The sequence below is a fragment of the Lissotriton vulgaris genome, chromosome 4_1 (assembly GCF_964263255.1).
Source record: "Lissotriton vulgaris chromosome 4_1, aLisVul1.2, whole genome shotgun sequence".
NCBI classification, from domain to species: domain Eukaryota; kingdom Metazoa; phylum Chordata; class Amphibia; order Caudata; family Salamandridae; genus Lissotriton; species Lissotriton vulgaris.
Genome location: NC_141691.1, coordinates 481,128,803 through 481,151,569, shown reverse-complemented (window position 1 = coordinate 481,151,569; position 22,767 = coordinate 481,128,803). Strand labels below are relative to the sequence as shown.

General features: G+C 49.7%; 1 protein-coding gene across 1 annotated transcript in view; it reads right to left on the bottom strand.

The window, feature by feature from the left end:
* Window positions 1–22,767, bottom strand: part of DRP2 (dystrophin related protein 2) — a 1,191,281-nt gene that overhangs the window by 502,044 nt on the left and 666,470 nt on the right. Inside the window, exon 3 of the mRNA XM_086964637.1 lies at window positions 20,639–20,781. Coding sequence (XP_086820763.1) covers window positions 20,639–20,781 — 143 coding nt within the window. The remainder of the gene's footprint in view (window positions 1–20,638; window positions 20,782–22,767) is intronic.

The following is a 22,767-nucleotide window of genomic DNA, read 5'->3' as shown; positions in this document are numbered from 1 at the left end:
GCCATTGTGCATTGTGTATTATACTAGGTTGGGGTTTTGGCCTCCTGCCCCTGTTGGCTGTTACTGATGTGTTGCCAGATCTGACATACTAAACAAATACAACACCCTTAAAAAGAAGTCTAAAACTTGCACAAGGCCTTCCATAAGAAGCCCAAAAGCGTCCAGCCCCCAAAACATCAAAAGGATGACTATAAACATTAAATTAAACAATGTATTCTCATGACTGAAGAAAGCCTTTTAGCAACGTGCATTACAACCATAGTCATTATTTTTTGCACACGGATATACTCGTAGAATGAGGCACTAAAGATCTGTGTGCCATATCCTAAAGCTCCAGAAACAGAAGTTTGATTCATGCATTTCTTTTTTTTCTATGTAAAACCTTTATTTGTGTTTTAAGGAAAGAGGACACAAAGAAATAAAGAGATCGACATTTCCGCCGCACAACTTCCCACACAGGGGGCAATCCGGGAGGCATGATCCAGATCATTATAGGCAAAAGCGCAAAGTCCAATCAGCTCGTTAGAACAGTCCAGAAAATAGCAGAAATATCCTGGCATTACTTGAAATAAATCGCAGGGCAACAGACAAAGGGGGAAGGACTCTCAGCCTGATAGGATGGCAACCGTAAAGTCACCGCTTGTTGCGTTGAGCCTGCGTCTGCCTCAATTGTCAGGAAGAATGTCGCAAAAGAATAAGGAACAAAAAAGAACTCACCCCTCCACTTCCCCCCCAGTGGTGGTGACATCATTCATTCTAGCAGTCATTCCGGTTATAACATTCAGACCTGAAACAAATGAAGTGACCGAATCGTGGCAGGACAAACTGCGGATGGTAGACCTCTGGAGAGGAAGCGTACCAAGGGACCCCAGCGAAACATAATGTTCTTGAAGTGACCTAGGAAAATGTCCGCCATCCGTTCCATGCTCAGCAGCTTCCACAACCTCGCATGCCACAGGGAGATCGCCGGGGCCTTCGGCGTCTTCCAGGCCGCTGCCAAAGTGAGTTTTGCAGCTCCGAGACACAACCATAGTATCTGCTTGTCTGCTCGGGTTTGGTGTTCGAGCTCCGGGTCCCGAAGACCCAGCAGTATATAAGCCATGGAGCCATCAACAGGATATCCTAGTATCTCTCGGATATGGGACAAAATCTCTTCCCAGTATGGGCGGATGATCGGACAGTCCCACCAAATGTGGCGGAAATCACCAAGCAAGCCACAGCCTCTCCAGCATCTATCAGAGGAGGTCGGGAAGATGCGGTGTAACTTGGCAGGGTATAAATACCAGTCCATGAGAGTCTTAAGGTGGGCCTCTCTGAGTTCCACTGAGTGGTTATGCACGGCGATGTCCCGCCAGAGGCTCGACCACTCCCCATCTGAGATGTCTCGTCCAAGGAGGTCTTCCCATGTACCCATGTACCGGGGGCGAGGTGATACTGCGGAGGTGAGTAAAAGGCCATAGAGGAAGGAGATGACTCCTTTCATAGAGGAGGTTCGCAATAGAAAAGCTTTGAAGATGGAAGGCGGTCTCGTGGCCCCGGCGTGGGCTGCAGAGGACGTGGCCCAAGAGAGCAGTTGAATATGTCGGAAGCGCTCGGACACCGGCACTCCGTAGTCCCGCATACAGTTGTCAAAGGTAAGTGGGGCATGGCCATGGAACAGGTGTGTGAGAGCGCGGCATCCCCCTTCTCTCCAAGCATCGAAGGGCCCTTCTTGAAGTACCGGTGGGAAGGCCGGGTTAAAGTGTAGTGGTGTGAAGGGGGAGGGGAACGAAGTCCAGCGGTCATCTCCAGTCACCGTGTCCCAGACCTTGAGGGTAGTGCCGGTGGGGGTACTAATGTATGCGTTCTTGGGCCTGTCCCTTTTGGGTTTCCACGCCAAATCCCAGATCAATATTTCCGCTACCATGTGCAGCCAGTGTTTCTCCGAGAATTGTTGGGACCACTTCACTATGACCCGCAGTTGTGCGGCTTTGTAGTATAAATGCATGTCAGGAAGGCCCACTCCTCCCTCCTTCCACGTCTGGCGGAGTGTAGCAAAGGAGAACCGCGCTCTACCCCCCTGCCAGACGAACCGTAGCATCTGGGTCTTGAGAGGCCGGAAGAAGGTAGTCTCCAACGGTATAGGAAGCGCCTGGAAGAGATATAAGAATTTAGGGAGAATAACCATTTTAAGTGCGTGGATTCTACCCAGCCATGATATGTATTTCGGCTTCCAGCGCTCCAGGTCAGCCCGGGTTTGTGCCAACAGCTGGGGGAAGTTTGCCGAATACAACTGCCCAATCGAGGAAGTCAACCGAACTCCCAAGTACAGGATGGAGTGGGGGGCCCAGGACAGGGGCGTGAGTGGCCTCAATCCATCCACCTCTGCTGAGGGAAGTGTAAGATTAAGGACAAAGGACTTATCATAGTTTACTTTGAAGCCCGCCACCTCCTCGAAGCGCAGGAGAACCCGTTGGACGTGCGGGAGAGAGTGGGCCGGGTCCTTGATAGAGAGGAGGACGTCATCGGCAAAAAGGGTAATCTTATGCTGCTCTCCCGAGAATGGGAGTCGACGTATCTCTTCATGCTCACGCACAGCAAGTGCCAGAGGCTCAATACTCAGGGCGAAGAGCAGAGGGGAGAGGAGGCATCCCTGCCTGGTGCCACGCGAGTGAGAGAAGAACGCAGAGAGATGGCCATTTACTGCCACCCGTGAGCGGGGGCTGCTGTAATTCGCTCTCACCATCTAGAGGAATTTAGTGGAAAAGCTGAAGGCGGCCATAGTACGAAATAAGAATCCCCAGTCCACCCGATCAAAGGCTTTTTCGGCATCAAGGCCTACTAGAACTGCCGGGATCCTGAACCTATGGGCCTTCTCAATCAGATGGATGACTCTTCTCGTGTTATCATGGGTTTGGCGGCCCTTGATGAATCCAGATTGATCTGGATGAATGAGTGCCGGCATCAGGTCCTGGAGCCTTCCCGCAATGATGGAGGAATACAACTTGGCGTCGATATTGAGGAGGGCTATCGGTCGGTATGAGGAGCAATTGGACGGGTCTTTCCCCGGTTTGGGGATAACCGAGATAAAGGCCTTGGCCATGGAGCCCGATGTCTCCCCAGTTTCCGCCATGGTATTGAAAAGGGAAACCAGAAAGTCGCTCACCTCCGACGCGAAGGTCTGATAGAATAGAGCAGTATAGCCATCCGGCCCAGGTGCTTTATGGGGTTTCAGATTTTTAATAGCATCCATGACCTCCTCCCTAGTAAACGGGGCCTCGAGTAATCCATTCCATACCTGGGAAACCCGGGGAAGCGGAAGGCCACTCAGGTAAGCTTGTTGGCTATCGGGGTCAGAGGTTTCCCCTCTATAGAGCGCTGCATAAAAGTGTCCGAAGAGGTCAGCCTTGTCCTCATCCCGATGGTGCAGGATCCCCGCAGCATCCTGAACACCTCCTATATACTCCCGTTCCCGTTTATCCCGGAGCTGGCGAGCCAGGTGTCTCCCCACTTTGATCCCCTGGGCATAGGAGAGGCGCCGGAGTTTAAGTAGAGTGAGCTCTGCTCTGTTGTTATAGTGAGCTCTGAGTTTCCCCCGAATCGCCGTTAATGGGCGAAGGGTCAACCTGGAAGGGTTCCGTTTATGCTCTTGTTCAAGAACATCGAGTTCCTTCTCCAACTCCTCACGCTCCTTACGTCTCAGCTTATTAAGATTGGCATTGAGGGCCAAGCAGGTGCCCCTCATTGACGCCTTAAAGGCGTCCCATGTGGTGAAGGTTGATGTATCGGCTACAAGATTAAGATCGAAAAATTCTCGTATGGCCTTGCGCAATTCCTTACAGGAAGTCTCATCCCGAATAAGCGAGGCTGGGAAGTACCATTTGCGTTGCCCGTCACCCCTTGCCGACCAGCGCAAGCAGAGCACGTGTAAGCTGTGATCAGAGACCGAGAGTGGAAACATTCGGGTGTTGCGGCCATCCCCCCTAAAGGACTGGCTCAAAAAAATGTGGTCCAGGCGGGAATAGGTGTGGTGGACATGAGAGAAGAAGGTGTAGTCCCGAGATTGGGGATGGAGAGACCGCCACCCATCCGCCAGTCCCAAGTCTCCTATCAGGCGCTGCGTTTCAGCTGAAAACCCCCCAGTGTCCGAACGCTGGTTATGAGAGCTATCCATTTCCTTATTATCTATTTCCTTATTATTGGAGCGCTCGCATTGCCTGATTGTATAATTACAAATTATTGCCTGATTGTGCCGGTGCCACTGCCCATAGCGACTTCCAACTTTCTGCCCCCAATCTCGTCCTGTTTGGGTTTTGCTATCACCGCCATATTTGTTGTTGTGCCTCGTAGCCAGCCTCTCCACCCCGCTCCCCCTCCCAGCTGCTCCTCCCTCCCACTGACTGATAAGGCTCGTCCCGATAGCTTTAGCGCTGTGACCGTTCTGTCTCTCTGAGAGGCTGTCGCTAACCACGCTCCCTGCCTGAATACCGAAGCGCTTTGCTTGCACTGCCTGCTACGAATTGGTGCCTGGGTATCGTAGCGCTTTGCTCGATTAAGTTATTTAGTATTGCTGCCTGCTATTGCTCACTGCTGCTGCTCGCATTTCATTCTGTGCTAACCCATTTATTATTGGAGCGCTCGCATTGCCTGATTGTATAATTACAAATTATTGCCTGATTGTGCCGGTGCCACTGCCCATAGCGACTTCCAACTTTCTGCCCCCAATCTCGTCCTGTTTGGGTTTTGCTATCGCCGCCATATTTGTTGTTGTGCCTCGTAGCCAGCCTCTCCACCCCGCTCCCGCCTCCCAGTTGCTCCTCCCTCCCACTGACTGATAAGGCTCGTCCCGATAGCTTTAGCGCTGTGACCGTTCTGTCTCTCTGAGAGGTGGTCGCTCCCCGCGCTCCCTGCCTGAATACCGAAGTGCTTTGCTTGCACTGCCTGCTACGAATTGGTGCCTGGGTATCGTAGCGCTTTGCTCGATTAACCTATTTAGTATTGCTGCCTGCTGTTGCTCACTGCTGCTGCTCGCATTTCATTCTGTGCTAACCCATTTATTATTGGAGTGCTCGCATTGCCTGATTGTATAATTACAAATTATTTCCTGATTGTGCCGGTGCCACTGCCCATAGCGACTTCCAACTTTCTGCCCCCAATCTCGTCCTGTTTGGGTTTTGCTATCGCTGCCATATTTGTTGTTGTGCCTCGTAGCCAGCCTCTCCACCCCGCTTCCGCCTCCCAGCTGCTCCTCCCTCCCACTGACTGATAAGGCTCGTCCCGATAGCTTTAGCACTGTGACCGTTCTGTCTCTCTGAGAGGCGGTCGCTCCCCACGCTCCCTGCCTCAATACCGAAGTGCTTTGCTTGCACTGCCTGCTACGAATTGGTGCCTGGGTATTGTAGTGCTTTGCTCGTTTAACTTATTTAGTATTGCTGCCTGCTATTGCTCACTGCTGATGCTCGCATTTCATTCTGTGCTTACCCATTTATTATTGGAGCGCTCGCATTGCCTGATTGTATAATTACAAATTATTGCCTGATTGTGCCGGTGCCACTGCCCATAGCGACTTCCAACTTGCTGCCCCCAATCTCGTCCTGTTTGGGTTTTGCTATCGCCGCCATATTTGTTGTTGTGCCTCGTAGCCAGCCTCTCCACCCCGCTCCCGCCTCCCAGCTGCTCCTCCCTCGCGCCGCCCCCCCTACACTATCTACATATGTCAATGCAACAGACGCGCAGCGGTCGCGCCCAATGCGCGCCGAAGGTGCGCCAAAGGTAAGCCCGTCTACGCCCGTCCGCGCCTGGACCGCGCCCAGCGCCAGACCCCCTGGCCCCCGCAAAATCCACCCCGGCGCATAACGTACGACGCCGCAAACCTCTCAGCCCTTAACCCCGTCCGCCCACCAAACTGCTACCAAGCCGCCCCAGGACACACCCATGGACCCTTCACCTACCAATCCTGCAAGTTCGGCTGCATCAGGACCCACACCAAATCCACAAGCCCCAAACAGAGCTCCCACACTAACCACCTAAAGTGCATCCTGCTCAACACCTGCTCGGTCCACAGACACGCCATTGAACTCTGGAACCTACTCGACACTACATCGCCGGACGTTGCTTTCCTTACAGAAACCTGGATGAACGCCTCATCAGCGCCCGACATCGCCATAGCCATCCCGGACGGCTACAAGATCATCCGAAAGGACCGCACCAACCAAACAGGAGGAGGCATCGCCATCGTCCATAAGAACACCATCCGCATCATAACCAGTTCCGACAATTACCTCGCAACCGCCGAACACCTTCACTTCCAGATCCACACCGACCCCAAGACCACACTCAGAGGTACCCTCATCTACAGACCACCAGGACCCCGCACACAATTCAGCGAAGACATCACCGACTTCATCAGCCCACACACCCTCCCCTCCGAGGACTACATTCTACTGGGAGACCTCAACTTCCACCTGGAAAAGAAAAACGATGGCAACACTACCACCCTTCTGGACAACCTGGCCAACCTCGGACTCGAACAACTGGTCCATACCCCCACCCACTATGCCGGACACACGCTCGATCCAATCTTCACCTCCAGCAAGCACATCTCCTTCAATCACCCCACAGCTCTCCACTGGACTGACCACAGCTGCATTCACTTCAACTACAAAAAGACCACGACCCACAACCCCCCACAACCTATTCCCCGAAGAAATTGGAACAAAATCACCACCGACCAGCTCTTCACATCGCTTCACCAAAACCTTTCTGCCAAATCATCGGACCCAAACCAAGCAGCCACCAACCTCACACAATGGATCACCCACAGCGCCGACGAACTAGCACCCTTGAAAAACCATCAAATCAAGCAAGGTAGCAAAAAAGCCCCCTGGTTCAACGATGACCTTAAGAAATCCAAGAAGTTCTGTCGTACCCTCGAGAAAGCCTGGAGAAAAAACCCAACCACTGACAACCTGACCACCTTCAAGAACGCCACCCGCAAACACCACCAACTGATCCGATACACCAAGAAATCAGCATTCAAGGATCGTCTTGACAACAACGCCCAAAACAGCAAGGAACTATTCAACATCGTCAAAGAATTTACCAACCCCACCGCTGGTACCAACGACATCACTCCCTCCCAAGACCTCTGCGACTCCCTAGCCTCATTCTTCGACAACAAAATCGCCGACACACATAACAGCTTTGGAAACCAGTCCGAAGACCAGTCCACTCCACCCATCTCCGAACCAAAACCGCCCTCTAACATCCTTTGCGACTGGAACCCAACCACCACTGAAGACACCATCCGCCTGATGAACTCCATCCACTTGGGATCGCCAACCGACCCATGCCCCCACCACATTTTCAACAAAGCAGACTCCATTATCGCACCCCATCTCCGTGACCTCATCAACTGCTCCTTCAACTCCGCTACCTTCCCGGAAAGCTGGAAACATGCCGAACTCAGCGCCCTTCTAAAGAAAGCCACAGCAGACCCCACTGAACTTAAGAACTACCGCCCCATCTTGCTCCTCCCATTCCCTGCCAAAGTCATTGAGAAAGCCGTCAACAGTCAGCTCGCCGCCTTCCTCGAATCCAACAAATCCCTCGACCCCTCACAGTCCGGCTTCCGAGCCAAACACAGCACCGAAACTGCCCTCATCGCAGCAACAGACGACATTCGAACTCTACTGGACAACGGAGAAACAGCTGCCCTCATCCTACCCGACCTCTCCGCAGACTTCGACACAGTATGTCATAGCACCCTCATACAACGCCTTAGCAACATCGGAATACAAGGAAAAGCATTGTACTGGATCATCTCGTTACTCGCCGGAAGAACCCAGAGAGTCCGCCTCCCCCCTTTTAGATCAGAGGCCACCGAAGTCATCTGCGGCGTACCACAAGGATCATCACTCAGTCCCACCCTCTTCAACATATACATGAGCCCCCTCGCATCCATTGCACGCCAAAACAACCTCAACATCATCTCCTATGCAGACGACACCCAGCTGATCCTCTCCCTCACCAAAGACCCAAACACCGCCAAAACCAACTTACACGAAGGGATGAAAGAAGTAGCCGAGTGGATGAAGAACAGCCGTTTAAAACTGAACTCGGACAAAACGGAAGTCCTCATCTTAGGTTCATCCCCCGCTGCCTGGGACGACTCATGGTGGCCACCAGCCCTGGGAACCGCACCCATACCTATAGACCACGCACGTAACCTGGGCTTCATCCTGGACTCCTCCCTCTCGATGACCAGACAAGTCAACGCCGTCTGATCATCATGCTTCAACATCCTACGCATGCTCAAAAAAATCTTCCGCTGGATCCCCACCGAAACAAGAAAGACGGTCACCCACGCACTGGTCACAAGCCGACTGGATTATGGAAACACCCTCTACGCCGGAACCACAGCCAAACTTCAGAAAAAACTTCAACGCATCCAAAACGCCTCAGCCAGACTCATACTGGACATCCCCCGTCAAGCTCACATTTCCGGTCACCTGAAAGACCTCCACTGGCTCCCCGTCAACAAGAGAATTACGTTCCGTCTCCTCACCCATGCACACAAAGCCCTTTACGACCTAGGACCCGAATTCCTCAACACGCGACTACACCCCCACCCGCCAACTACGATCGTCCAATCAAGCCCTCGCCGCAATTCCGCGCATCCATAGATCCACCATGGGGGGAAGATCCTTCTCCTACTTAGCGGCCAAAACCTGGAATTCTCTCCCCACCCACCTCTGCCTTACACAGAACCACCTCTCCTTCAGAAAGCAACTAAAAACTTGGATATTCGATAAGTAAAGTACTCCCCCTCCCCAAGCGCCTTGAGACCCTCTGGGTGAGTAGTGCGCTATACAAATTTTCGAACTTGAACTTGAACTATGCCATACTAGATTAAAGTCCCCCATCAAAAACAGGGCGCCCTCCACAAAGTCATCCACCCCTCGCATCAGATCCTAGAGGAAGCCATTCTGGCCTGCACTCGGAGCATACACTACCACAAAGGTGCACATTTTATCATACAACAACCCCTTGACCATCAGCCAACGACCTTCCTTATCGCTGCGCACCACCATGGGCTGAAAGTGAAGGGCAGACCGGAAGAGAAGGGCCACCCCTCTATGCTTCGTGGTAGCCGATGACCTGTAAATAAGGGGAAAGTTTTTATGTTTGAGGTGCAATTCATCCTTGCACACCAGGTGTGTCTCCTGGAGACCCACCACGTCCAGCTGGTGATTGAGTACATACTTCCAAATTTTCTGGCGCTTCTGCGGGGAATTCAAACCCTTCACATTCCATGTACCTATAGTCAGCGGCATTACACAATGAAATCCTCACCCCCGCCATCTGCATACAGCAAAGACATCTCATATCCCCCACCGACCAGGGCAGCCAGACGGCTTGTCGTGCTAGCATCTCCAACCACAAACAACTGCAAAGAGTCCAGCCCAGGCAAGCGTGTGTCCCTCCCGTCCTCCCCAGGCTCCTCCCCTCCGCTCTCGGCCACCACACTCCCCGCGATACCAGAACTATTGGGTCTAAAGGCATAAACCCCGCAGGCCACCACTATCATCCATCCACATGCACACTTCTTGGTCACCACCACCGTCTCCCCAGTTCACAACTTCCCCTCCTCCCTCAAAAGCCCACCCATACAACTTTCCCCCCCCCAAGCCCCGTAAGCCCCGCAAGGGGACAACAAAACAAAAGAAAGCAATGGGAGGGAGTAAGGAAAAATCTCACCAAACAGGTCAGAAAGACCACTAGTTCCAAAATGCGGACGTGAACTGATACCCTCAAGGAACGAGGGTCCGGGGTACAGTCAGTGGTCCCCCCAGGGTCTGGTCTGGGGTGTCTTCCCAGAAAGTACATAAGGACCCACGGTACCTGAATCGGAGGTGTCCCCCCAATGCCATCTATTCAGCCGACCAGGACTCAGGCTGCTCTGGAGCTGTCTCTTGATGTAGCCTCCGTCACCGTGGTCACAGAGGCAACCCCAGCCCCCCTCTCCTGCAGGCTGGTCGTGGGGTCCGGTCTCCTCATTGCCGCTGCGCCGCCCACTCTCTGCCAGGATGGGGAGCGTTGTCTCCGTCTCGCACGGGAGCTCCCTCCTCTCGGGGAGGGGGCCACGTCGGTCAGACCCAGCAGATCTTTGGCAGCTTGCAGGGAACGGACCTGAACTAACCTATTTTGCCATCTGAACATGAGACGAAAGGGGTGACCCCAGGAGTAGGACACATTCTGGTCTCGCAAAAAGGTGGTAACAGCTTGGAATTTGCGCCTTTTCTGAAGCGTCGAGGCCGCCAAATCCTGAAAGAGCTGAGGATGATGATCCCGAAACTGCAACGAAGAAATCCCACGTGCTTTCCTGAGTATGCGCTCCTTCAGTTGGAAATCGTGACGCAAACCAGGATGTCCGGGGGGGGGAGCTCCACCGCCTCTCGGCAAGCCAACTCTATGGACCCTGTCCATACGGATTTCATGAAGATCCTCCTCTCCCAAGGTCTGCAGAAAGAGGGCCTCTACATAACTCCGCAGGTCTCCAGCTTCTCCATCCCAAGGCACCGCCCGAATGCGCATGTTATTCCGGCGGAACCTGTTTTCCAGGTCTTCTGCGTGAGCTTGGATGTCCAGATTCTGTTCTGTGAGACGGATCACGTCTTGCTGGAGCTGGTGCACCTCGCCGGCCACCCCCAGATCATGGTCCTCTAGCGTGACTACTCGCTCTCCAATGTCGTCCACATCCCTCCTCATCTCGTGGAGGTCCGAAGTGAGTTGGGAGCAGAGCTCCGAGATATCCTCCTTTATCTTGGAGAAGAGCTCTAGCATGAAAGCTTTAGTAGCAGGTGCCTCATCATCTCTTGGTTTGGGCGAGACGCTGGGGGCCGGCGACGCCGATTGCTGAGAGCTTCTTGGCGGGGCGTCTTTGCCCGGTTTCCCTGTGTGTTGCCTGTTGGCCATTGTCCCTCCGTCGTACGGGTTTTCACCCCAGAGGCACACCAGGGCAGCGGCTGCGTCGCTGGATGGGGACGCTAGAGGCCTCCCTGAGGCATCGCAGTCGTCGTTGCTCCTGGTAAGTCCCAATCGTGGACAGATGCAGGGCACCCCAAGCGGCGAGAGCTATGTGGGCCCGCAGGCCGCGTCGGGGGGGAAGGTTCCCTAGCACAGCCCCGCTATAAGTTCGCCACCGGGGTCACAGGGATACAACAGATGCATCAGCGATGTGCAGCCAGGGGAAGTATTCCTGGTGGGGTCAAGAAGCGATTAATCCCTCCCAGGGGGGCAGCAACAGCAGTCTGCGGTCTCCCCACGGCCCACCAGGCTCAGGGGTCAGAGGGGTGCCAATCGTCCATGCCAGCTAGCAGATAGTCCAGTTAGTCACTGCTCAAGGTACCCTCCATTTTCCCCAGGAGCAGAAGGCCGGGCCTCCTGCGCCCCAGCTGCAGCCTTCAATGCGCCAGAGGGGGCCCCCCTGGGGCTCGCGACACGGTGGTAACCAACCTGCTCTCACCTGGTCTGGATTTGACCAGCCCGCCGCTAGATCCGGGTATTGCCGCCTTGCTCTCCACAGTCCCCACCCGATACGTCAGGCGGCTGCAAGTCCACAGTAGCCCTCCAAAGCAAGGGGCAGAGGGACACCACCGGGCACCAATACAGCGCGACAAGCGGGCACTTCAGGCCATCTACAGTGCCGGCCCGGTCGCCTCGCCATCAGGTCTCCAAGGCCGCGTGGCGCAGCTGTCTCCACTCCGAGTGCACCCTGGGCGGAGCACGAACGCGTCTCACACGCCTAGTGTCCTCGAGTATTGCTCTCCACTCGCTGCCAGGGGATCGAAGAGCGTCCGCAGCCCCAGGCCCTCCGCCGCTCGGGGAGCACTCACTCCAGCCTCAGGACCGCAATAGGCCTAAACCACCTCTTCGTGGCTCAGGGATAGTCCTTGGGCTCGTGCGCTGTACACCGCCGGACCGGAGCGTCTCTCTGTCCCGCTGCTTCTGGCCGCCCTGCGGCCCGGATCGCTCAGTCAGCCCCGATCCGGCCCCCCCGTTGGTCTGGGGGTGCGAGGCTCAGCCGGGCCTACTGCAATGCCACCATCAGCCGTCCTGCCGCCAGCTTCCGGTGCGCGTCAGGCCTCCACAGCCCCGGCCGCGGTCCCCACCATAGCTCCCGGCTTCAGCGCCGGCCACGCCACCACAGGCTGCCAACAGACCGGGGCTCACCACGCCACAGGGAGGACCGCTAGGGAGCCAAAACTTTCAGGATCGCCTCGGGGGCCGCTGCAACACTCCCGGTCAGGTTTCTGAGGTCCTGGGTAGGCACAATACAAAGCTTAGTAGGTTCGGCGCCGGAGGGACCGATAAGAGCGTCCTATTCCGCCGCCATCTTGACTGTGCCCCGCATTTCTTTTTTTAACATTATATTAAAGGACATGTTTTTATTTAAAATTGATTTTACAGTTTTGTTTTTTAAATATGTAAACAACTTAATTCATGCATTTACCTTTGTACATTTCTTTATGCACTTACTTTCAAGTGCTTGACACACTTTCATGCACCCCACCACTACATGTCTAAAACCGTGCCATTGCCTGGAGTAGCTTTTTGTTCGTGTCTGGCTAAATAAAGTCCTTTTTGACACTATTTATCCTCCATCGGTCATAAGGTACATGATCTCTATTATGTTGCCTGCGGGTGAATAAAGGGTGAAGTTTTGCTATCTAGCCGACCGCTGGATAAATAGCAAACATTAAGTACTATTTTGTCAGCCGAAGGATAAACACCAGAGATTATGTACTATTTGGCCAGAGGGCAGACAAACAGCTAATTCTTCAAATTAAATATGACATCAGCTTCTGCAGAGATAGAACTTCAATGCTTAGAATCATATTCTTAAAAGTCACTCAAAGGAATAAGAGGTTATATGTATTTCTGATTTTTAACCTGTTTAAGTTTCACAGAGCAGATTACAAAATTATTTTTGAAGCTATATGTACAGTAAATTATCGGAATTCAGGACAAAGGGTTTAGCAATGTTAGTATAGAATGCTATATTGCCTTAAAAAAGAAATCAAACAAAAGAAATGACCTGCCGCATGACTAATAAAGTACTGGTGAGCCTATTTTACAAATTGAAAGCATTCACTGAATGCCATAGGAAGTATTACAAACAAGGTTACAACTAAGGAGGGCCACAAGAAAGGTATGAGTAGAAATGGCCAGACCTCTTCACTTCTCCCTCTAAACAGAGGCACAGTGCAAGGCAGCAGAGAAGCGTCACAATGTGGAAATCGCAATTATGGGCACATGACTGAGCCACTACTACTTAGGATATGGTATGCTATTGCCAATCATGCAGCAGACAGGACCATGAAAAAGGGTGGCCATTGGTATGTGCACCATCTCTACCTGTTGGAAGAGCCTGCATGGACCGAGAGACCTACTGAGTCAAGAGACTTTGGGGATGGGTGGAATCAGTACTTAATTTCAGCCAGAGTGTGCCAGTGGGCACCACTGGCATTTTTTACTTAGGACCACAACTCTTTCCAGGTGGTCCCACAGGTAGTCTCTATCTTCAGTAAACTGCACTGCAATGTCCAAGGCCTGGTGCCATCTCCTTGTGCTTTTTTGGAGGTCTGCCAATGTCCAAGCATGCTTGGTATTTCGTGTCCTTGGGTGCGGCATGTCTCATGACAACCGAGGAGTCACACAGAAGCATTCTGCATCCAGAACTTGTTGTAGCTTTTGCAGTGCAACTGCTGGCTGGACCAGGGTGAGAGGACACGCTGACAAACTACAAAATGGCAGATTCTGAACATATGACTTAGGTTTACCCACTGCCAGCACCGGTCTAGTTTGCCCGCAGCAAGTCTTCAAGGCCACTACAAGCAAAACAGGCATCTGGCTAATAACTCACAACTGAGGGATTTGCCTAGCTTTGGCTTTCAACGCCGGCTGCTCTGCTCAGCCTACCTTGCTGCAGTGTATCGCAGCACTGATGTGTGTGTCCTGGGTTTGAGAGTCCAGTGGTGCAAAGTGAAGAGAGAGGTGGGAGCGAGAGAGAGGAGAAGAGAACTCAAGAAACAGAAAAGAGAAGGGAGATATGAAAAAAAAACGCAGAAAGATAGAAAGAAAAGAGAGCAGGGTAAAGAGAAATGAAGAGAGCTAGATAGTACATAAGGGGGGAGAAGAGAAATGTAGGGAGCTAAAATAAAAGAGAATGGGAACAATGAAGAAGAGAAAGAGAAGAGGTGAGCTAAAGGGGAAGAGATGGACAACGAGGTTGAGAGGCAAGATGAGAGTTAGAAGAGAAAAGGAAAAAAGTGAGAGGAGAGAATTTGAAAAAGAGCTGGAGGAAGGAGAACAGAAGAGGTTGAAGGTTGGGTGAGTGCATGGTGAGAGAAAGAGAACTAACGGTGGTAGAGTGAGAGAGGAAAAGACAGATTAGTGAAGTTATTGGAATCAAGGAAGGGAACAACTGAACTGAGAGAAAAGAGCAAGGAAGAAGTAAAAAGAAAGGAAGAAGACAAGAGACGGACAATGGGATGGAGACAGGTAACAAAGAGGATGGTGACAAGGATGGAGAAGAGCGTCAGTGCTTAGTGTGTAAAACAATAAGTGGAGGTGCCCTTAGCTCATCCCAGAAGCCACGACAGGTGCAAATAAATCTTGTCGCACCAAATTCCAAGGCAGTCTAGTATTAAATCCAACTCAAACCTTTTAATCCAGTACGGGGCACTACCTGCCCCTGTATCTCACTCTCGCATGTTCCTGCTTTCTACTTTTGTGACGTTTCTTCCACCTTTCGCTTCCTCCCCGTCATTCTGTTTTCTACATTTTTCCCTCTCTTGCATGTGGTAAATGTCTGATGCTGAAAAATAAGTGTCGGTCCACAAAAATGTGTGCCTGTGGCCCTCACTGGCAACATCCGGATCAAATTAAGCACTGAAGAGTGTGCAAGTTGAGAAAGGAAGCGGGGGTTCGAGAGATAAAGGCATCCAGGGGAGAGCGAGAGGGGATATAAGAAGGAAAGAGGAGAAAATGGAGGAGAGTAAGGCAGGAGGAGGAGCAAAATCATAGAATGGATGATCAAGCGATAGGAGAGGGGCAGAGAAAAAATGAAGATTAGCAGTGGAGAGAATAGGACAAAGCAGATGGCAAGAAAAGCATGAGAAAGACTGAAAAGAGAGAAGAGAGGGCGAGAAGGTTGGATGATTGGTGCCACAGGACGCAAAAGAACGTCCATGAAGAGACAAAGAGTAGGGAAAGGTAACAGGGGAGACAAGAATGAGAAAAAGGCGAGTAGATAGTGAGGAAAAAAGGAGCAAGAGAAGAATCAGAATAAAGTTTGAGAGGAAAAAGAGGTAAGATGCTGGAGGAAGGAAATTGTTTGAGGAGTAAGGAAAGCAAGATGAGAAGAAGAGGAGGAGAGAGCAGGAGAAGAGGAGAGCGACAGTAGTGTAACATTAGCCACTGCAGCCCCATAGTGCTGGGGGCCCCGAGCTCCAAGGGGCCCCCTCTGTCACAGTGACTGGTTTGCGGACCCCTGGCCTGAGAACTGACTGGGACCGGAGTGTGTGAGGTGACCTCCCTGTACTTTATAGGGGGTCCCCTCAAGTTTCATATAACACCACTGGAGAAAGGGGAGGCTCCATGAGTGACCACCTACACGAGTCCCCCTTTATTCTGTCAGCTCAGGCTCTCTGTTTCATTCTTACCCATCAGAGTCCCTCCCTTCCCCCTTCTGTTCCCACTCTGCATTTCGAAGCAGCTTATAGATGGCTGAAGGGCTATACATACTACAACATGACATGGCATGCTCTTTTTCCTCCTCATACCATCCTTTAGACTCATTTTTATTCCCGGATTTTGAAGTGAGAAGTAAATACGAGTCTGGCAGGAAAGCTGTTAGAGAAATTATTGGGTTAGTGTGAAAGAGACCTTGAGCAGCAGCGCACACCAGAAAGCACCCCAGCAGAGGGAAAGAGTTGAACTGGGGTAAAAAGAGAAAAAAGAACGAAGCCTTCTATGGAGAGCTAGAGGTGGACCTTTCAAAAAAGAGAGTTTCCCAGAAAACCAGAAAGGACTGGGTATACACAGTATCAAAAAAAGATTTTCCAAACAATAAACAATATAAAAACCATCAAAAAAAGGTCCTTTGACAAAGGACCTTTTTTTGATGGTTTTTATATTGACAAAGGACCTTTTTTTGATGGTTTTTATATTGACAAAGGACCTTTTTTTGATGGTTTTTATATTGACAAAGGACCTTTTTTTGATGGTTTTTATATTGTTTATTGGGCTGTTATTTATAATATTGTGGTTTATGTTTATAATGTATGAACTGTCTACTCTGAGTTTGAAACTGTAAAAGGAATTGTCACAGGATGTGTGAATTTGTACCAGAGTATATAATTGTGAAAATGTTATATGTGGATTAAATAATGATTTTAACATAAAAAAATCCTTTTAAATGATAAAAATTGAGAGACAAAAGAAATTTCATTGTCGTGTAAAAATAATTACCCGTGTCACTATACAGCACAAAAAGTTGAGAGCTGTGCGTAGGCCTATTGGCCACGTAAAAAGTGAATAACACAGAAAGGAAAATCTTTTTTTTTAATACGGAGCTGGAGGTGGAGCCACCAGAGGGGAAGGCCAGAGACCCATGGGGCTCAAATAGTGAAATTAGTGATCATGCTGGTTGCTCTGTGATGCATCCAATGTCAGGCGAATTGGTGAAGGAATGTGGGAAAGGAGCGTGATTGTCAAACCGTAACCTAAAATCCACTTTTTTAATATTAGTGGTAGACCAGAAAAATATTTATCTTAGTGGAATACAATTTGAACTGTAAGCGTGGTAAGGCAGGGCAACTGGGTGCTTCATAGCAAGTGAGGTCTTGTAGGCCTTTGGGGCATTCTTGCAATGGTCAACTGAAGAAAGGGCCAGATATGAACACATGCTGCACTACTGATCGTGTCTTGTTTATAGCAAAGGGTAGAATGCAATAGGCAAATCTGACATTTTGAAGCCATGGCTGCTGAAATAGGGGTGTTTTTGGCACTTGAAAATGCATAGGTTCCTACATCAATACTGGCATTTTTATGCAAGCAAGTTAGGTTTGGCACTCATGGAATCCAGGATGCAACAGGACAAACTGGAAATGGTGAGAGTTTTAATAAGAGTAGTGTTGTAATCTCTCTCTTTATGTCTCTCCATTTCCCCTGGTATTTTCCTTGTGTAGTTTCCTTTCTCTTTTTTTCCTTCTTGGTATCTTCCCCTCTCCCCCACCTTCCCCTGCCCTTTGGAACGTTCCCCTGGAGTTCACTTTGGAATGTTGAATATGTTGTCAGGTACGGAGAGTGGATGACAGAATAAAAGTGTTTGAACTTACCCTGACTCAGATACCTTCCTTTTACAACAAGTAGCAAAAAAGGACTTAAGATTATCAGAAAAATGGTTGAGGAACTTAGACTTTACCAGCAAAACAGTGGCATCCAGCATTTCGAGATTGTACTACTGAATATCGACACCAGCAATATCATGGCATACTAATAACAAGGACAGAGTATTGAGAGACAACATGTTGAAAGGTAAGTGCATATAGGGAAGCACAGATTTACTATGTCTAACTCCACATCTACGCAGCTTGAAGATATATGCACTACATAGGTACATATATGTGGAGTTAGGTATATAAAATCTAGACTTACCTGTCTATATTTTATTTTCAATATGCTGTCCTTGATATTCTGTTCCATCGAAATTGATGATTCAATATTCAGGGGGCACTCGGCATTTGGATAGTAAGATAAAATGCTCTACCTTTACAGTCTTGCACTCCTTGTGCTTTAAAGTGTGTGTTGGATTCACACTTGCCCCACTGGCTCATAAACATGGTTAAATCTGCAAGCATAATGTCGGCCATCTATACGGCTTTTGAAGCTTGTCTATGTTGTCTGCAGTAGGCACTCTGATTGGTTTCAGCTGCTTGAACCTTTGGTTGATATTTGTAGACTGCAGCAAATCAAATTGTAGAATTTTGTTAATAATTATGGTTAGATTAGATGAATTTGTATGGTGCAACTCATCACCCGTGAGGGTATCCAGGCACAGGAGCACAGGCCCGGCAGTGCTCCTAATTGTACAGTCAGGTCTTGACCTTCTTGCGAAAATTGAGGAGTAGAGTTTCAGTTCTGATATGTAAAGGAAGCTCATTTTAGTTTTTGGTGCCAATGAAGGAGAAAGCGCGCCCTCCTGTCTTGCTTCTGCAGATGTGTGAGATTTGTGCCAGAGAGAGAGAGGTGGAGCGTAGTTGATTGGTGTGATGGTAAAGTTGAAGTCAGTCATTGAGGTAACCTTGTCCTATGTTGTGGAGGGCCTTGTAGGCGAGGATGAGCAGCTTTAACCAGCACATTTTGTGGATGGGTAGCCAGTGGAGTTCAGTGAGGCAGGGAGTGATGTGGGCATTTTTGGGGATGTCTAGGATGAGTCGGGCAGCACTGTTTTAGATGGTCTAGAGTCTATGTGTGAGAGGTCAGAGATGTCCATGTAGAGTGTGCTGCCATAGTCAACTCTGCTGGTGATGAGGGCTTGGTTGACTGCGTGTCTTGTCCAGGGCCGGCTCTAGGGCGGTGCGATCGGTGCAACCGCACCGGGCATTGACTTGGGGTGGGGGTGTCTTTTTTAAAACTGGATATCATCGTTTTAAAAGCACCTGCTGACTCGGTTCTGGCCACCAACAACTTTTAGACATCAATTAAAATGTCAAGAGAAGTCCTGTGATTAATCGTCTTCTGAGGTTTGTCTAGTGGAAATGTTGAATCATCCTAAAGTATTGCAGAGGGTTAAAAAGCCTGCTGCTAAGAAAGTTTACCATGCAGATAATGAAGTGAATACAAGGTAAATAGGTCAGTGGGTCACTGCTTCTGTAAGAGAGCTGCTTTTGTTACTTGTGGTTTCTAAGTCAAATTTCTAATATAGAACATTGAGCTATTAACTGTCACCCTAGAGCTGCTGCAAACTGAAAGGTATAGGATAGAGCTATATGTTTGGGATTTTTGCCCAGTCTTTCATTATCCTAATCTTGTGAAAAGGGTTCATTTGGGTAGAAAACAATTCTTATTATCAAATAGAACCCTTAACACTGATGTTGCATTTTAACTTCTGAATTTGTGACTTTCCTGAATAAGATCTTTAACTATATTGCCTACCAATATACCAGTATCGATGACATGTCACTCCTACACTACACCTTGTAGTATTGTTTGATGTAACATTTCCTATACAATGATTTACACACCTGATTGCCTCTGTGCAATATGTGTTTGTGGTGTAAAGTGCTCTGACACCTTACACTGGTATGAGTGGTGCTATATAACTAAATTAATCTGAGTGACAGTGGTTATGGAGACATGAGAAGCACTGTTTAAGGGTTCCAGTGAGGGAATCCGGGGCAGAGGTGGTCATGGGGGGGTGCGCCAACAGACATTGTCGCACAGGGCGCCACCAACGCTAAAGCCGGCCCTGGCATTGTGCACATTGGTAGCCATTTGAAGACTTTGCTTAACAATCTAAGGATGTGGCAGTGGGAACCGGTCATGGCGTTGACCTGTTTAGTCATCGTGTGTTTGTCACCCAACACAATGCTGAAGTTTCTGGTGTGGTCTGTGGTAGTTGGACCCAGGTCGAGTAGCCACCAGGAAGAGTGCCAGGGGGAGTTCTTTTTTCCGAAGATCAGCATCTACGTTGTGTACATGTTGAGTTTGAGGTAGTTCTCTTGCATCTACCTTTACGATGAACCCTCTTATATGAGTCTTCTACTTTTGGGGGATCAAGGATAGAATATTTGGGCTTGTATACAGGGTTGGACTAGCCTATAGGGCAATCAGGCAGTGCCCAAATGGTTGGTTTTAGAGGGCAGTGTGTTGGCTGGTTTTATTGTTGTTTGTGGACCTGTTTTATGATCTATTGGGTCTGTTTTCACTGCTAACTTCCTTGACATTAAAACAAACATTGCCTGCAGCAAACCTAAATCCATGCAGTCTTCCATGCCTTTCAAAACACTTGCACAATGTGTCTTTACAAGTTCAAAAGTGCCACAATTTGCCAACGTGAGCCACTATTTTAGCTATCTAATTCACTAATGGGGGCTACTTTTATTTAGGTGGCTGTGCCTATTTTCTGTCCCAGTACAGCCGTTTGTATATGTAAAAGGATTGGGCAAACATGAGCAAGAAAAGGAAAGTGGAGTCAATGCTGCTCATCTGGGGTTGTTGTAATAACTGGGTTTAAACTTCACTTTATATGCTTTTAGTGTCATTACACACAGAACAAGGCATTCGCTGATGTTTAATCATCCCTTCCAGGCAAATGGGATTCACACTGAGCCCTTCTGAGCCAGGGTGTGTAGCTAATTACTGCTACTGCCGCCACACAGATTATGCTCTGTCCCAAAAGACACCTAAACGTTCAGTGAGGAGGAGGAAAAAAGGTGGATGGATGGATGGATGGACTGATGATGAGGGACGAAAGGAATGAACAAAGGAGGAAATGAGACAAGGGAAATGACACATGGATGGATAGGCGGATCAACGGATCGGTTGATGGACAGATGTCTGGAACGATTTGTAGCAGCAATAGATTTACCTAAGGCTGTGGGATTTCTTTTTGATTTCATTCCAACAGAGATTCATCTCCAGTATTTGTTCGGGTTCTGCATCTACATCCACGGCTTCGGCCTGCTGGGTAAGGGTGGGCAACAGGGCACCATCTTGAGATGTTGCATTATCCTAGGAGAAACACAAAAGAGCGCTTTAACCTGAGTATCAAAACAATTCACTGACACAAAAACGCACTATTTACACAAGGAAACCAAATGACATGCTTATGAGAGTCAGTGGACGTGTGAGCACACAAAACAAGACACTCTGCCACAAAGTTTTCTGAAATTGCAATTAGTAGAGATCAGGAGCACTGCCATGGCCATAAATAAGCTTGTCAAAAGTGTGTGTGACGACCGAAAGAAACAGCATCTAGAACTCATATATGGATCACAAATCACATGTTTGGATAAATATTGGCCAATGGTACTGGGGTGCAGCATCCCCACTATCACTTAGGTACCACATGTATATGTATGCATGGAAGCTGGGAAGGCAGCAGAGTCAGGTAGGGAGCAAGTCCATGAGTGAGTGCGAAAGGGAGTAGGTGAAAAAGTGATTAGTAAGCGGCTGGTTGTGTGAGTAAACCAGTGAGAGGGCAAGTGGGTGAGTGGTGAGTATGACTGAATAAATGAAAGGAGCCTTCTAAAGCACAACTTAGCCCAAGGGCGTCAAGGCGCATAAGCAGGTCAAGTTGAGAGTAGTAACCAGGGAAGATCCTACAAATACACTTCAGAGAAAAGCCAGGTTTTCAGTGCTCTGCGAAACAGTGTTAGAGAGGGTTGCCTCAGGAGCTCAGGAGGGAAGGAGTTCCATAATCTAGGCGCAGCCATGGAAAAAGCTCTACCTCCCCATTTGGCCTTCTTGAACTTAGGTACCTCAAGAAGATTTTTGCTAGAGGAGCGAAGAGATCGGCAAGGAGCATACGGATGTATAAGTGACCTGAGATTAAATGATATTATTATTATTATTATTATTAATAAATTTTGTAGAGCGCGTAGTCACCCGTGGGTATCCCAGCGCTAGGAACAGTTAACCTGAGGGGAGTGCGGGGATGAAGGGGGTGGTGGGGATTATGGAAATAGGAAGGTTTTCAGCCTCTTTCTGAAACGTAGGTAGTTGGGTTCTGTTCTTAACTCGCGGGGTAGGGCATTCCAGAGACGCGCTGTATGAACCGAAAAGCGCCTTCCGCCCGTGCGGGCCTTCTTGACTTTGGGGATGGTGATAAGGTTTTCCTGATCGGAAAGGAGGGATCTTGAGGCTCTATAAGGCGTGATGAATTTCGCTAGGATCGGAGGTCCTTTGTTTTGCAGCGATTTGTGGGCCAGGCAAAGGGCTTTGAACTGGACTCGTTCCCTAACCGGGAGCCAGTGAAGGAGCCTGAGCGCCGGTTTGGCTGAGGCTCTGGCGGGTGTGTTAGTGACGATCCGGGCCGCCGCATTTTGGATCCTCTGTAGCCGGTTCAGGGTGGCCTCAGGAGCACCCAGGTAGATGGAATTGCTGTAGTCGATCCTGGAGAGTATTAGGCCTTGGATCAGTAGTTTTTTTGCGGTAGGAGGGAGTATGGGCAGGATTTTTCGGATTGATTTAAGAAGTCCAAAGCATGTCCCTGCTACTTTTTTTGCCTGTGTGGCGAACGAAAGGTCTTTTTCGAGCCAGACGCCCAAGCTCTTAATCTCGGGCTTAGGGTCTGGGGGCGGGCCTAAGCAGGGTGGCCAGATGTTCTGTGACCAGATGTTCGGTGACAGGGAGAGTCCCTTCTGACCCAGGAGGAGGATGTCGGTTTTTGAGCCGTTAAGTTTGAGATGGGACCGGTTCATCCATCCTTGTATCTGCGTGAGACAGTTGTAGAGGTCCGCAGGTTGTTGAGTTGGGAGAGAAATTGGGAGACCACAAGTTGTGTGTCGTCAGCGTAGCTGACGATGCTCACTCCGAAAGGAGTGACGACCTCCTCCAGCGGGGACATGTAGATGTTAAACAATGTGGGGCTCAGGGAGGAGCCCTGAGGTACGCCACACCGGAGGGGTCTTTCGGAGGAGCGGGTGTTGTTCTCCCAGATTTGAAAGGACCGATGACCTAGGAAGGAGGATACCCAAGACAGTGCTTTTCCTTCCA